Genomic DNA, 14,557 nt, shown 5'->3' with positions numbered 1-14,557 from the left:
ACCATCAAATAAGATTGTCCAAGACAAAGAAAAGACTAAAAAGAAGGGGAAATGCCATTATTGCAAGAAGCCCGGTCACTATATCAATGAATGCAGAAAGAGACTGGCCAAAGAGAAGAAAAAGAACTCTAGTTTGGCTGTCCAAGAAACATCAGCCAGCAAATCTACTGATGATGATACTTCAACCAACTTTTAGAGGAGGACTATGCATTTCTCACATGCAGTTATGATTCTTCAATGGCTGATTCAGCATTTAATGCTGCTGAAATGCAGCAAACATGGTATTTTGACAGTGGGGCATCAAAGCACATCACTTCTAAGAAGTGTTTGTTTACCTCTTTGCATTCAGCCCCTGCTGGGAAGCGTATTACATGTGCGAACAGCAGCAATTATGATGCATGTGGCATTGGGACAATCACTATTACTGCTACAGATGGTTGTGATTTCATGCTTCTAGATGTCTTGTTTGTACCTGGCATTACAAAGAACTTGTTGTCTATCTCTACTTTTAATAAGCATGGCTTTCAGGTCATCTTTGAGGATGACAAATGCATTGTTAGAGACAAAGAGATGGATTATGCACTTAGGCTATCCGGCACCCTGCATAAGGGTCTATTTTTGTTGGATACATATAACAGATAGCCTCATGATGCTTTAGCAGTCACTACTCTTTCGCCCGCTATGCAAAATGCAGAGCTATGGCATGCCCGCTATGAACATATGAGCTTTGGGAGTTTCATGACCCTTCAGAGGTGTCATATGGTAGATGCATTACCTCCAATGGAGACTCCACCTCCTCATGCATGTGAGGGATGTATTTTGGGCAAGATGCATAGGTTTGCCTTCAAAAAGGATGGTGCAGTGCGTGCTGTCCAAAAAATGCAGCTTATTCACTCTGATGTTTGTGGTTCCATGAGGACACTGCACTTAGAGGTCATCAGTACATTGTTACATTTATTGATGACTACTCTCGGTATACATGGGTGTATGGGCTAAAGGCAAAATCCGATGTGTTCATGCATTTCAAACATCTTGTTGTAAAGCTTGAAGCTAAAACTGACTTAAAAGTGCAAACACTTCGCACAGATAGAGGGAGGGAGTACATGTCTTGTGCTTTTGAGACATATTTGCTTAATCATGGCATTATGCATGAAGTCACTGTTAGAATGACTCCTTAGCAAAATGGTATTTGTCACGGGGATGTGAAATTTTGAGATGCTTTAATCTTGCTAGTAACATTTGATTAAGTTATTAATCAAATGTGCAAGGTTGTTTAGCACATGTGATGCAAATGGCAGTTATTTCATGGGAACAGGCCAAGGACCCTGAAGATGCAGTGGGTGTTAAAGGAAAAGTTGTGTTAAGTTATGCCAACAGGGTTTTGGTGATCAGTTGGTGCCAAGTTGGACCCTAGGACAATTGTTTGGCCATTAAGTATCAATGGTGACACTAGGGACTAGCATTAATTAATTAATTAATGCTAGTCTAAGGGTCAACAGAGGTTGGGAACCACTCCAAGTTGCAAGTGGCCTAGCCAATTTCATTACAGATGGGCATGTTTAATTTTGGGCAGGGTCAAAAGGGCTGAAATTAATTTTCAAAATTAATTAATTCTGAAAAATTAATTTAATGGCTGAAAATGCATTAGGAAGGCTGCCACTTGGCAAAACTTTCCCATGCAACTAGGGAGAAGGCTGTTGGAGGGTGGTGGAAGCTGAATTGCAGCCATTTTGAACTTGGTGGAGGGAGATGAGGTGATCAGATTTGGCTCTGAGAGGCGACGACGACTGATCACCCGCCGCAACAGGATAGGAGACAGCAGGTTTTCTCTCTTCTGCCTCAAGAGAGGCGGCGGTAGAAGAGGAGGGCTCACCAGCCAGGCTGATGTTTTACCCCCCTTTTGAAGCTGTTGGTGCTATCAGATTTGTCATCAGAGCTACGAATCAAAAGATACATTTCAGCTGATTTTCTCTCTCTCTACAGCATTATCTCATCTCCTCCAGTCTATGCTCAAGCATTCTCAGTAATTCTCAGCCATTGGTAGCAGAGTACAGCCAAATTTGGTAGACACCAGAGAGTTTACTACTGTAAACCCTAAATTACAGCAGTAATTAGGGTTTAACAGCCACCTTGGGACCCGTGCCATCAGTCAAAGGCATTGTACACTAAAATCAGCACCGGAAATTCGTGGAATTGTGAGGATTTCAGATGTCAGCCCATCTATTGTGAATTTGGGGCAGCATTTGACCAGTTGGGGTTCCATTAGAGCAAGTCTTGGGTGAAAATCAAGGGGCAATTTGCCCGAATGCTTTGCTGATTATTGGAACAGCAAGGGGCTTTTGAATCAGCCAAGGAGATCGTGAAATCCCGGAAATTTTCAATAAGTTTTTCGCATATGCAACGGTTCGACAACAGTGGCCAATGTTGTGGTGAGTGTCATGCCAAATTGAAATTCCAGTGTAATATACTTTTGGTTTGGCCCAATGCAATGCAATCGAGGACGATTGCAAGGTTTTCAAGGGGGAGGTCTATCACGGGGACGTGAAATTTTGAGATGCTTTAATCTTGCTAGTAACATTTAAGTTATTAATCAAATGTGCAAGGTTGTTTAGCGCATGTGATGCACATGGCAGTTATTTCCCCGAGGATGCAGTGGGTATTAAAGGCAAAAGTTGTGTTAAGTTATGCCAACTTGGTTTTGGTGGTCAATTGGTGCCAAATTGGACCCTAGGACAATTGTTTGGCCATTAAGTGTCAGTGGTGACACTAGGGACTAGCATTAATTAATTAGTCTAAGGGTCAACAGAGGTTGGGAACCACTCCAAGTTGCAAATGGCCTAGCCAATTTCATTACAGATGGGCATGTTTAATTTTGGGCAGGGTCAAAAGGGCTGAAATTAATTTTCAAAATTAATTAATTCTGAAAAATTAATTTAATGGCTGAAAATGCATTAGGAAGGCTACCACTTGGCAAAACTTTCCCATGCAACTAGGGAGAAGGCTGTTGGAGGGTGGTGGAAGCTGAATTGCAGCCATTTTGAGCTTGGTGGAGGGAGAGGAGGTGATCAGATTTGGCTCTGAGAGGTGACGACGACTGATCGCGCGCCGCGACAGGACAGGGGACAGCAGGTTTTCTCTCTTCCGCCTCAAGAGAGGCGGCGGTAGAAGAGGAGGGCTCGCCAGCCAGGCTAGTGTTTTACCCCCCTTTTGAAGCTATTGGTACTATCAGATTTGTCATCAGAGCTACGAATCAAAAGATACATTTCAGCTGATTTTCTCTCTCTCTACAGCATTCTCTCATCTCCTCCAGTCTATGCTTAAGCATTCTCAGTAATTCTCAGCCATTGATAGCAGAGTACAACCAAATTTAGTGGACACCAGAGAGTTTACTGTTGTAAACCCTAAATTACAGCAGTAATTAGGGTTTAGCAGCCACCTTGGGACCAGTGCCATCAGTCAAAGGCATTGTACATTGAAATCAGCACCGGAAATTAGTGGAATTGTGAGGATTTCAGATGCCAGTCCATCTATTGTGAATTTGGGGCAGCATTTGACTAGTTGGGATTCCATTAGAGCAAGTCCTGGGTGAAAATCAAGGGGCAATTTGCCCGAATGCTTTGCTGATTATTGGAACAGCAAGGGGCTTTTGAATCAGCCAAGGAGATTGTGAAATCTCGGCTTGTAATTTATCCATCAGCAATTGAAATTTAAAGAAATACCGAAAGGGGCGCCAGTTTTGGGGCCAACAAGTTGTCCACTGTCCAAGTTTATGAAGATAAAGATGCAATGGAAGAAGCAGTACAGCATGAAAGGGCTGCTGTAAATGCAACCAATCATTCTTTATGTAGATGACATGCTGCTCACTGGACCTACAGAAGAAAAATTTGCAGATTTTAAGGCTGAATTAAAACATGCATTTGCTATGTCAGATATGGGCTTCCTACACTGTTATTTGGGGATTCAATTCACCCAAAATCAGCATGGTATCATCATGTCACAGTCACAATATGTAGATAAGCTAGTACATAGGTTTAGTGTGCAAGATTGCAAACCTATGTGCACTCCTATGGAGCCAAGCTTAAAGCTGTCTATGCATGATGGTGAAGAGATGTCTGATGTTGCAATTTACAGCCAGGCTGTTGGCTATCTTATTTATCTTTGCAACACACGCCCTAACATTCAGTATGCAGTATCTCAGGTGAGCAGGTATATGCATAGCCCACAAACCATACATTGGCAAGCTGTTAAGCGGATCTTCAGACATTTGCAAGGTACTCAATCACATGCATTATTATTTCCTAAGGGGAGAGACTTGCACTTGCAAGCTTACAGTGATTCAAATCGGGCTGGTGATGCAGACACTAGGCAATCTACTAGTGGACATTGTTTCTTTCTAGGCCGTTCATGCATTTCATGGCTAAGCAAGAAACAACCTACAATGGTTACCTCGTCTTGTGAGGGTGAGTACAGGGCAGCCTTCATGGCAACAGTGAAATGTGTATGGTTGCGCAGATTGTTGGCTGATCTACATTTACCATTGGAGAGTCCTACACCCATTCTTTCTGATAGTCAGAGTGCTATTGCAGTAGCACGAAATCCTGTGTTTCATGCTCGCACGAAACACATAGAGGTGCATTACCATTATATTAGAGAGAGATGCTATGCATGAGAGATCAACCTGATGTATGTACCCACACAGAAAAATGTTGCAGACATTTTCACCAAGGCACTACCATGCGAGAAGTTTGAGGCTTTTCAAAAGTCCTTAAACTTGTTACCCTTTGGTGATTGATCATCCTTGTACTTCATCACATTGGCACTGCAAGGGGGTGTTAGAATTTGCCGATTCTATGGGCAGCGCCTGTCACAAGACTATGACAACTATTATCTTTTTGCTGATTTCTTTATTACTACTTTATTTGGTTTTTCTTTTTGGAAGGATCCCTCTTGAAATCTAAACGCCTGAGTTGCATGGCCAGTATGTGAAACGGACAGGAATGTCCAGTGAGTCAAGACTAGACGGTTAAGGTCCAGTACAAGTCTGGAAGAGACTAATGGCATTGTAGATTGACAAGCCTGGAAGAGACTTGTGAAAGTGTATATGGACAAGTGTGTTGAAGAACTAGCCTGGAAGAGACTAGTTCAAAGTGAAGATGGACAAATCTCCAAGAGATTAGTCCACGTGGGGGTCATCAGTGGAAATTCACTTTCGGTTGAGCTACATTACAAATTTGGATGTAGCCATAGTCTGCAAAGATGGTCAGAAGACTAGTGGGATGAAATGGAAGCAACTCCTAAAATTTAGGGAGTTACTATTTTTGGACCTCAGAATCTGTTCGCGTCATTATCTTCGTTTTTGCACGAGGATTAATCCTCTGGTCTGTGCCGAGGTCAAATTCCGAACAGAGGATGGAGAATTTTAGACCGGAAGGCTAGAACGGGAAACACCTTCCAGTGCTGCCATTTGGCACAAATTTGTGCACTTTCCTCTTTAAAGAGGGGCTGGCGTGCAGTTTTTGGGCTGAAGGGGCTCATTTGTGAAGGAGAGGATGGACAATGGCTAATGGAGAAGATTGGAGAGCTTGCCTATCTTGTCTATGATGCACAAAGGGCTGAGCTTGCTCCCTACTCTCTCTCTCTCTCCCTGACAGTATGGTTATGCTTCAGAATCAAGGGCCTTTCTGCTGATTCGTATACAATTGTGTGGGAATATGTTGTTTTTGCATGAGGCAAGAGCCTACTTTCTCCAGGAACACGAGCAGTTGTTTGCTGCCCACAAGCAGGAACAAGTGAGGGTGGTAACCTCACCAAGCAAGTGTCTGAAACAGCACTAAATCAGTACTTTTTCTGGACTGTTCAGAGGTTATTTCAAAGCCCAATTGATGTTAGAATCAAGGGGCACTTGGCTCAGATGTTGGGGAACAATGCAGGGAACAATATGAGCTAAAAACAGGTTTCAAAACAGGTCTGAACCAGTAATTACAGCAGGCTGAAATGGTCAATTCTGCACTCCATCCAAAAGTTTCAGACTTGGGTAGAGTTTCCCCCTCCTGGTCAACTTGTTTTGGGTCAGTAATTGTACTGTTATACTGCCAAATTTCACCCAGAATAGGTGAAAGACAGCCCATTGTACTTTCTCTTCTTTTTTAAACATAAAGAAATACCGCAAGGGGCGCATGACTTAGGGGCCAACAGGGTGTCTGTATTGCAACAAGAGCATTCTAGCTTCCTGTATTTCTTCTTGATTCTGTGTCTTTAAGTTCAGGTAAAGTGGGCGACTGTGAATTGGGTGAAAGCATTTATATATTTTGGTTGTACACTACCGCCCTTTCCAGTGAACAGACCGGTTACAGCGCCCAATGTAATTTGTGTGGTGTGGACACTTATTAAAGTGTCAATGTAAGGTGTGTGCACCTAGTGTCTTAGAAACTTAAAGTAGTGACACTAGCCTCTAGAGTAAAATAAACCTAACTCTAGTTAGTTGGTGGAAGGCTGGTTAAGTCAACCCTTGACCTAAACATAAGTTGTACTTTCACTCTATCTTTCATTCTAGCAAGTACACTCTTCTCTTTTTGCTTCAGCTCACTCTCTTGCTGTCATTGTCTCTCCTCTCTCTCTCCATAGCTGGCTACCATTTTCCAACAACCCATAGAGCTACACATGGATATCATAGTGCCCTAGCTCAAGCAAAGAACCATGTGTTTAATGGCTACACAAAACACATACAAGTTCAGTATCATTATGTACGGGAGCAGAACGTGGATTCCTAGCTAGCAATCTACTATCCCACGGAGGACAATGCAGCAGATCTCTTCACAAAGCCCTTGTCTCAAGCTTCCATGCTTCATCATATAGGTTGTTGGGCCTTCAGCCACTCCCCATGATCTGATAGGGGGTATTATCCTATTTTATCTCATGCCATCTCCTAGTTGTGAGCTCTATCAAAGTTTGATAGAGATGGAGGAGCTCTAATTGTCTCCAGCCTTGTATTTGAGTGCATTTCTGTTTTAGACTGTCTAGAAGTGTGTTCACATTGGCTGTTCATTAATTCCAACAAGGTGTATTATGACTTTATGCTGCCTCCACCTGCATTCACACTGTCAAGTTGGTGATCAGGTTATGTTGCATTAAATGCACCGACCAGTAGCAAGCAGACCACAGCCAGACAGGTTGACTGCATATTCATGCAGCAGGTCAGCGAGTTTAGGAGCCAACTGCCTATTTAAGGCAGCCTCCCACACTTAGCTGGTTGTTCTTCTTTCTCCCCGTTTGCAGGTGCTGCACACTCTCCACCATCTAATCGACACTCTCTGTCCTCATCCTGATCCAACGCCACTTCAGGCCACAAGCAAGGACTGATCAGTCCACTTTGAACTCAGGATTCTATTCCGTTGGGCACTCTCATAGAGAAGACCAAGGTCACGATCTTTAATACCTCTGCTAGTTGAGTTGCCACTTCAGCATACCATGTTAAATCTACTAGGACAATATGGTGGAGCAGGTATCCTCATCTCTACCTCAGGATCACCTTCTCTGGACCAAATTTGCTTCTTTATTTCAAACACTATGTTGATGGAACCCTGATCTGTTGGTATCTGTCGAAGATTCCCACAAAGCAAAGCAAAACTTTTACAGTTCCCAGAGCCAAGGACAGCTATTATTACTAATATAATCCAATGCCGGATATCTAGGACAGAAGGAAATCCATGAGCTCTTTATGCCCTCAAATAGCTTCTCTGTTTACTACTATTTTGTTTCTTAGTCTATCCATGATAAGTCATACCATAGGTTCTACTCCATACCATTTGGTCTCATAGGTCACTTGGCCTTTAGTAGACATTATCATAGCTTTATTTTTTTTATTTCTTGTTTTTTCTCTCACTATCCACACAAGCAATGTTGTATGTATTTTCAGAACTTGCTAAACTTGTAAAGCATAGTTACAAAAGCTCTACATGGTTCTCCAAGCTCCTAACTAAGGGAGAGGCTAGAAGTTGCAGAAGATACATATATTGATGTTAAACAAAAAGGAAGCTTTCAAGTGCTTACAATCACTATATTGTAAGTGCCAAAGCCACTATAACCATTGCTGTATTTGTTCATATTAGATGATTTATGAGAAATTTTAACAACTGCAGTTTTCTGAAAGAGAACTCTCAAGAGGTTGCAAACCTTTCTTTGAGTCAAGGCATCAGAAAGTTGAGGCTGAACCATCCCTTCAAGACGATCCTCTAAAGCTTCCAACTGTCTTCTCACATTTGCGAATTCTGGAACCTGAACATGCAAGAGTCTCTTGGATTTTGAGGAGCATATTAACAGCTCACAGTCCCTACCATACAAATTCCAAAGCCTTCAATCAACAAACAGAGAGAGTCTTATCTTATCTATGTCACTACAAAAAGTTTAAGATGAGTCAACCTCACCTCCCCAATAACAGCCAAACAACGTCTCATATTAGCAAGAGTCTCTGCAGCCCGTGATAGGTCCCCACTTGCAAAGACATTCTCAACACTTGCACTCAACTGAGCCAAACCAGCAGCATCCTGTATTGGAAAGACCACCAAGATAGTATTGAATTAGCCTGAGCCTACATGTTAACATTAAAAAGGAAATACATGGCAAATATTATTGTCAAGGATCACCAGACCTGCAAAGTACCATAAGCAGCTTCCATTCGTTGCTTCACTGCATCTACATGAGCCAGTGCAGCTACTGATTCTTTACAAGATCCTTCTGCCTGGACAACACAAAAACCAGCATTTATGGCACCTCACTGATCAGGTCGGTCAGTTTTTGGGTTATTTGGCTATTTAATTGTATGACTGAGGAGGAGGAGGAGGAGGAGCCCAATAAATAGGCACAAGATAGGCCATAACCAGCAGCTGGTTGGCCGGCATTAAATGCTGGCCGACTGGCATAAAATGCCAAGCCAGTAAAATACCTAAAATACATACAAAAGTGCCCAGCCCACCAAGCATGCACAAACTCAAACATGACCTAGCCACCCTGCTAGCACCCTCTCTCAGATCATGGGTGATCTGATACAATACAATGATACAATGATAATGGCTCATCATAGTCCATGCAACATAGAACCACCAAAGTAGAACCATGGATACCCAAGCACTGGGTGATCAAGCCACCACCAAGGTGCCTCAAAGAGAACTTGATGTCAATGTCGATCATAGAGCTCCTGAAAATAGAGAAGAACCATAGCATATCTCTGTGTCCATCATCAATGTCTGGCAGTAGCATACAAGGCCATCCTATCAAAAATGCCTCTAAATATCTGTGTCCATGAATTCCCCGCCTTTGGCCAAACCGCCAAAGTGTCCCCTCATGTAAGCACCAAATTAGGAGCCAAGCCCGCTCTCTATCAAATAACTAGCTCACCATGAACCTAGATGTCAATCCCAACTCCAGGGTTTGAATCAACCAAACTTCGGTCAACGCATCAAGGATGTCTTGTTAGCGGTCATGTTTGTCATGCTTTGTCATCTCCCGCCTCTGTGAGCCTTAGTCTGAGTCAGACAAGGACTTTAGGAGCTCTGACTTGTCTATCACTTGTTTTGATGGAGGAGGTAGCTCATTTTAGAGCACTGAATTTATTGCATTTTAGTGCATTTTCTCCTCCAGTCGGGATTTTATGTGCATTTCCTAGGGCAGTTTCTACATTCTTCAACCTACCTCACCTGTTGGACATTGTCCATCATTTCCGGGATTTTTCTAAGCATTTCTAGCATTTTTACCAGCATTAAATGCTGGTTAGCCATATTTTTAGCCCCAGATTTTAGGTCAGCCATTTTTTGGGATATTTGGCTATTTATAGCCATTTCCCACTTGGTAGTTAGTTATCTCATTCAATTTTCTTCCTCTTCGGCACATGCACACTCCGACTTCATCATCTTCTTCCGTCTTTGGTGCTGCCAGACTGATCAGTCCTATATTTAGAATTTGTTCCTTGTTCAGTGCAGGTTTCTTTTCTTCTCTTGCAAATTCTCTCTCTCTTCCTCTGCATTAGAGTTCCTTCTTTCATTGCATACTCTCACATGGTATCAGAGCATGGTATCATTGTCTAAGAGACACAAAGTTGACTTCTTGCGAAGGAGACCACCCTAGACTGCCAAGCGGCCTTGCCACATCAGTGTTTTGCTGAAAACGCAGCTTTCTGCTTGGAGGTGTCTGCTTTTCTTGTGCCACATACCCATTTTGCTGCCCACTCCCTCTCCTATTGCAGGCGATAGGCTTCCTCAAGCAGGTGACAATCTTCTGCTGCAAACGCAGTGTTCCTTGGTCAGGCGACAACTCTCCTTAGCAAACGCACATAGTCCTTGTGCAAGCGGCAGCCTATCTCCCCAAAGTGAACCCTCTATATCAACTTCCTTGTGATCCTATAATTGTTTCCTCCTGTTTCAGGGCTGTCTACTGCCAATACACATTTCTTGTGGGTGTCTTGTAGGATATCGAAGATGTCTTATCACTTGTTCTTTGCTGACTCAGAGGATGAGGTCTCTGTTTCTTCCTCTAAGAGACAGAAAGATTTTTGTGCTAGTTCACACAACGACCGGAGGTCACCTAGACCATTTGTATGGCTCTCTTCTCCCTGTTCTCTCCATGTTTCACAGAAGGCCCATGATCCTGTTGGAGGATCTATATCCTTCTAAGGGTTCAATCACTATTGGTGACATTGTATCAGTGCCTATTTGTGGTGTTGGCACTTTGCCTTTATTTCCCAACCACGTATTGAGCTCCCTTTCACAGGCCTTTTATGTTCCAAATTTGGGTTTTCCACTCCTCTCGAGTCTCAGTTTATGGTCTTACTAAGCTTGGTACCCGGATTGTCTTCACCGAGCAGGCCATTTGTATTGAGGATTCTTCTACATGGGATGTTGTCGCAACAAGTTGGAAGGAGAGCGAGCTTTACACGCTCCATTCCCCTTCTCTTATGCAAGGTCCTCTGAGGCAGTTGCCTATTGTTACACCGGTTTCCCACTTGTGCACCCTCTTTTCCACAAGTTCCTTCCCATCCCCCACCCTCTCCTTCAATGGTTCCCTCATACCCCCCATCCCTTTCAGAGGAGGACGATCTCGGTGATGTGGCTATGGATTTCCTAGACCCTAGTGTTTCAGATGGGGTTTCCCAGGATCGTGAGGAGCTTCTTCATCGGCAATCTTCATCGACGGACTTCATCGACATTGTCATTGCTCTTGCCACCCTAGGATCTTTTTCTTCCTTGGCCTTCCAACACATCTAGGATCTGAGAGGGGGTGTTGGCAATCATGTTTGTCATGCTTTGTCATCTTCTACCTGTAAACCTAAGTCTGAGTCAGACAAGGACTTTAGGAGCTCTAACATGTCTATCACTTGTTTTGACAGAGGAGATAGCTCATTCTAGAGCACTCAGTTTATTGCATTTTAGTGTATTTTCTCCTCCAATCGCGATTTTATGTGCATTTCCCAATGCAGTTTCTATATTCTTCAACCTACCTCACCTGCTGGACATTGTCCACCCTTTTCGGATTTTTCTGAGCATTTCTGGCACTTTACCAGCATTAAATGCTAGTTGGCCATATTTTTAGGCCCAAATTTCAGGTCGGCCATTTTTGAGATATGTGCCTATTTATAGCCATTTCCCACTTGGCAGTCAGTTATCTCATTCAGTTTTCTTCCTCTCCGACAGGTGCACACTCCAACTCCGTCCTCTTCCTTCGTGTTTGGTGCTATCATCATCATTAACCTGATCCAGTGTCCTCATTGACGTTGTGGGCTGCATGCACTAAGTGATCAGTCCTCCTTTTGTATTCAGCATTTGTTCCTTGTTCTGTGCAGGCTTCTTTTATTCTTCTCTTGCAAATTGTCTCTCTCTCTTCCTATATGTTTGAGTTCCTTCTTTCGCTGCACACTCTCACATGTCCCTCTCTGGAACTTGTGGTTGCCTCATCTCACCACCCTCACACTCTCTCTCTGGCACTAGAGACTTGTGAGGGATGACTGCATCACATGGACTACAAAGTAGCAGAGGAAGGAGCTACCAAGCCCTTTCCTTGTCAGAAGTGGAGCAGCAATGGAAGCGTTAATATATGCTATAATAAACTGTAGAAACACAAGACAAAAGAGAAAGGGAAAGAAAGAACACTGAAGAACACAATACAGATGAGAACTCACATGTATGCTCAAGAAATGGAATTCATATATCCAACACGAGACAGTTGTATACAACAGTGAGTCACTGGCTGCGTGGGCACTGGCATTGGCTCCTCTCTCCACGAAGGCTCCACATGTGTGATGGCAGATGAGTTGCTGAGTGAGGAGGAGCCTGAATATATAGGACAAAAATATGTCCTCAATATGATCAGGTTGGCAAGCATTTAATGCTGGTCGGGCAGCAATAAATGTTGAATATGACCAATATAAAGACCATTAAAAATGCCTAAATATCCTAAATAATGTGCCCAACCCCTACATGCATAGACTCACATATGAGCTGACATATCTGTGTTGGGAATAAAGGGCCATCGTGCCTTTTATATGTGCACGGGTGCGAACACACCCTTAGCACATTTATACTTTCATATATATCTATCTAAAACCTAAAGAGGTACACACAAAAAATTGTACCCGAGAACATCGTGCATCTCTCTCTCTGACTCTCGCTCTCTACTCTTGCTCACGTTTTGCTCTCTACCTGACATTTTCATCACAAGACATTGCATCACCACTGCGCATTGCTCACTTCAAACTGGTATCAGAGCTGCAGCTAAAGTGTTCGCACTTCTCGGAGTCCACTCAAGTCACCTCGTCATTGTTCTTTCACTGGACAGACAAGCAACAATTCCAAGTTGCATGCGGGTCAAAATCGTCATTTCCTCGTCACACGCAATCACGCGCAGGTCACGCACTTCAGGCACACGTCAAATCATCGTTTTTCAGGTCACGAGCAGGTCACGCGAGCAAGCGATGGGCTGGCGGCTGTAAACGGGGCAGATTCGTCACTTTTCTTTTGTAAAATTTTTTTATTTTTTCAAAGGTTCCCTGCAAGCCCTTTGCTCACTAATGGGCGTTCATACGTGTAAGCACAGTTCAGAATTTTGGGCAGATTTGTGCCAAAAATTTGGGGATCTGTCCAAATTTGATGCAAGCAAGACACAACATTGATATTTGTCTCAGAAATTGCAGGAATTTGACATTTTGCCTTTGACATTTGGGGCTTTTCATATATGGGCAAGAATTGGGCTGAAATTTACCCAATTTCTCGACATTGATGCACATTGGACCCCGTGCAATTTGGGGCTTTTGCTGTTTGGGCGAAATTTGTGCACCATTTGGTCATTTTATGTACATGCAAGTTTAATTCCATGCAATCTGGACATCTAGCACTTGAAAAAATTTGGGGGTTTTGCTGAAATTGCTCTATTTTGGCAAAATTGACCTATTCTATGCATGTTAGAGACAGTGCAAATGTATGGTTGATGCTTTGAGCACAAAAATTTTGGGGCTTTTGACCGTTTGTGTCAAATTTTGTGCCCGTGGGTGCATGTACAACAGAAATTGCAGCTAAAATTTGGGACTTCTCATGTAATGTGATGTATTTGTCCTTGGAACAGCTATAATCAGTTGTGGAGTGTTGTAACACAAGGTTTAGTGCTTCTGAAAATTTATTTGCAGATTTGAAATTTATGCTTTTACGTGGTTATTTATTGCTGGTTGGTACTTGTTTATACCTTGATCACTCGTGTGACAGTTTGGACCTACATTTGCTGAATTTTTTGGTCACATTTGGGCTGAAAATCATGGCTGGCAGTAGTGATAGCAGTCATCTCATGCATATTAAGAAGCTTGAAGGAGCACATAACTTCGCAATCTGGCAAAAACACTGCTATAATATCTTGTTGCAGAAGAGGCAGGCAAGGCCGATTAAAACCAAAGGGGCAAAGCCCGCAGATATGGAACACGAAGACTGGGATGAGTTAAATGAGCTTGCACGCTCAACCATCGAGCAATCGATTTCTGATGCCTTGCTGTTTAACATTGAAGGTTTGGATTCTGCCTATGCTATTTGGACTCGGCTGGAAGAACTATATGCCTATAAGAGTGTCGCAAGCAAAACTTATTGGCTGAAAAAGCTTATGGATTTGCGTATGAAAAGAGGGTACAGCAATGTCTACTCACTTGAGTGAGTTTAACTCCATTTTCAGCCGGCTGGTTGCCTTGAAGTTCAAGATTGAAGAATAATTTAAGGCTATGTTCTTGCTTTGCACTCTGCCAGAGAGTTGGGATACATTCAGGTCTGCTATGAGCAATTCTAATGCGATGCTTTTGTATGCTAATGTAGAGAGAGCTTTACTCATGGAAGAAATGAATCGGCAAAACAATGCATCCAGTAAGTCTTCCAGTACTTTGCATACTAGGAGCAAATCACAGCAGAAAGGTAAATCTGATAGCAAGGAACGCAGTAAATCACATGGTAAGGATGTTGAATGCCATCATTGTGGCAAGAAGGGTCACTTTAAACGAGACTGCTACAAATGGAAGAAAGAGGAAAGGGCAACATATGAT

The 14,557-nt window shown here is 42.9% G+C and overlaps 1 protein-coding gene across 1 annotated transcript in view; it reads right to left on the bottom strand.

Annotated features, from left to right (window-relative positions):
• The window catches only part of EYE (conserved oligomeric Golgi complex component-related / COG complex component-like protein), a 50,870-nt gene that overhangs the window by 12,911 nt on the left and 23,402 nt on the right, over window positions 1-14,557 (bottom strand). Inside the window, exons 2-4 of the mRNA XM_087674820.1 lie at window positions 8,648-8,737; window positions 8,424-8,543; window positions 8,173-8,274 (exon numbers count right to left, since the gene is read on the bottom strand). Coding sequence (XP_087530946.1) covers window positions 8,173-8,274; window positions 8,424-8,543; window positions 8,648-8,737 — 312 coding nt within the window. The remainder of the gene's footprint in view (window positions 1-8,172; window positions 8,275-8,423; window positions 8,544-8,647; window positions 8,738-14,557) is intronic.

Source organism: Lygodium microphyllum, chromosome 3 (genome assembly GCF_053477565.2).
Source record: "Lygodium microphyllum isolate KBCC chromosome 3, Lygodium_microphyllum_v1.1.10, whole genome shotgun sequence".
Taxonomy (NCBI): Eukaryota; Viridiplantae; Streptophyta; class Polypodiopsida; order Schizaeales; family Lygodiaceae; genus Lygodium; species Lygodium microphyllum.
The sequence above is the reverse complement of the archived record's forward strand: the minus strand, read 5'-3'. Positions and strand labels throughout refer to the sequence as shown.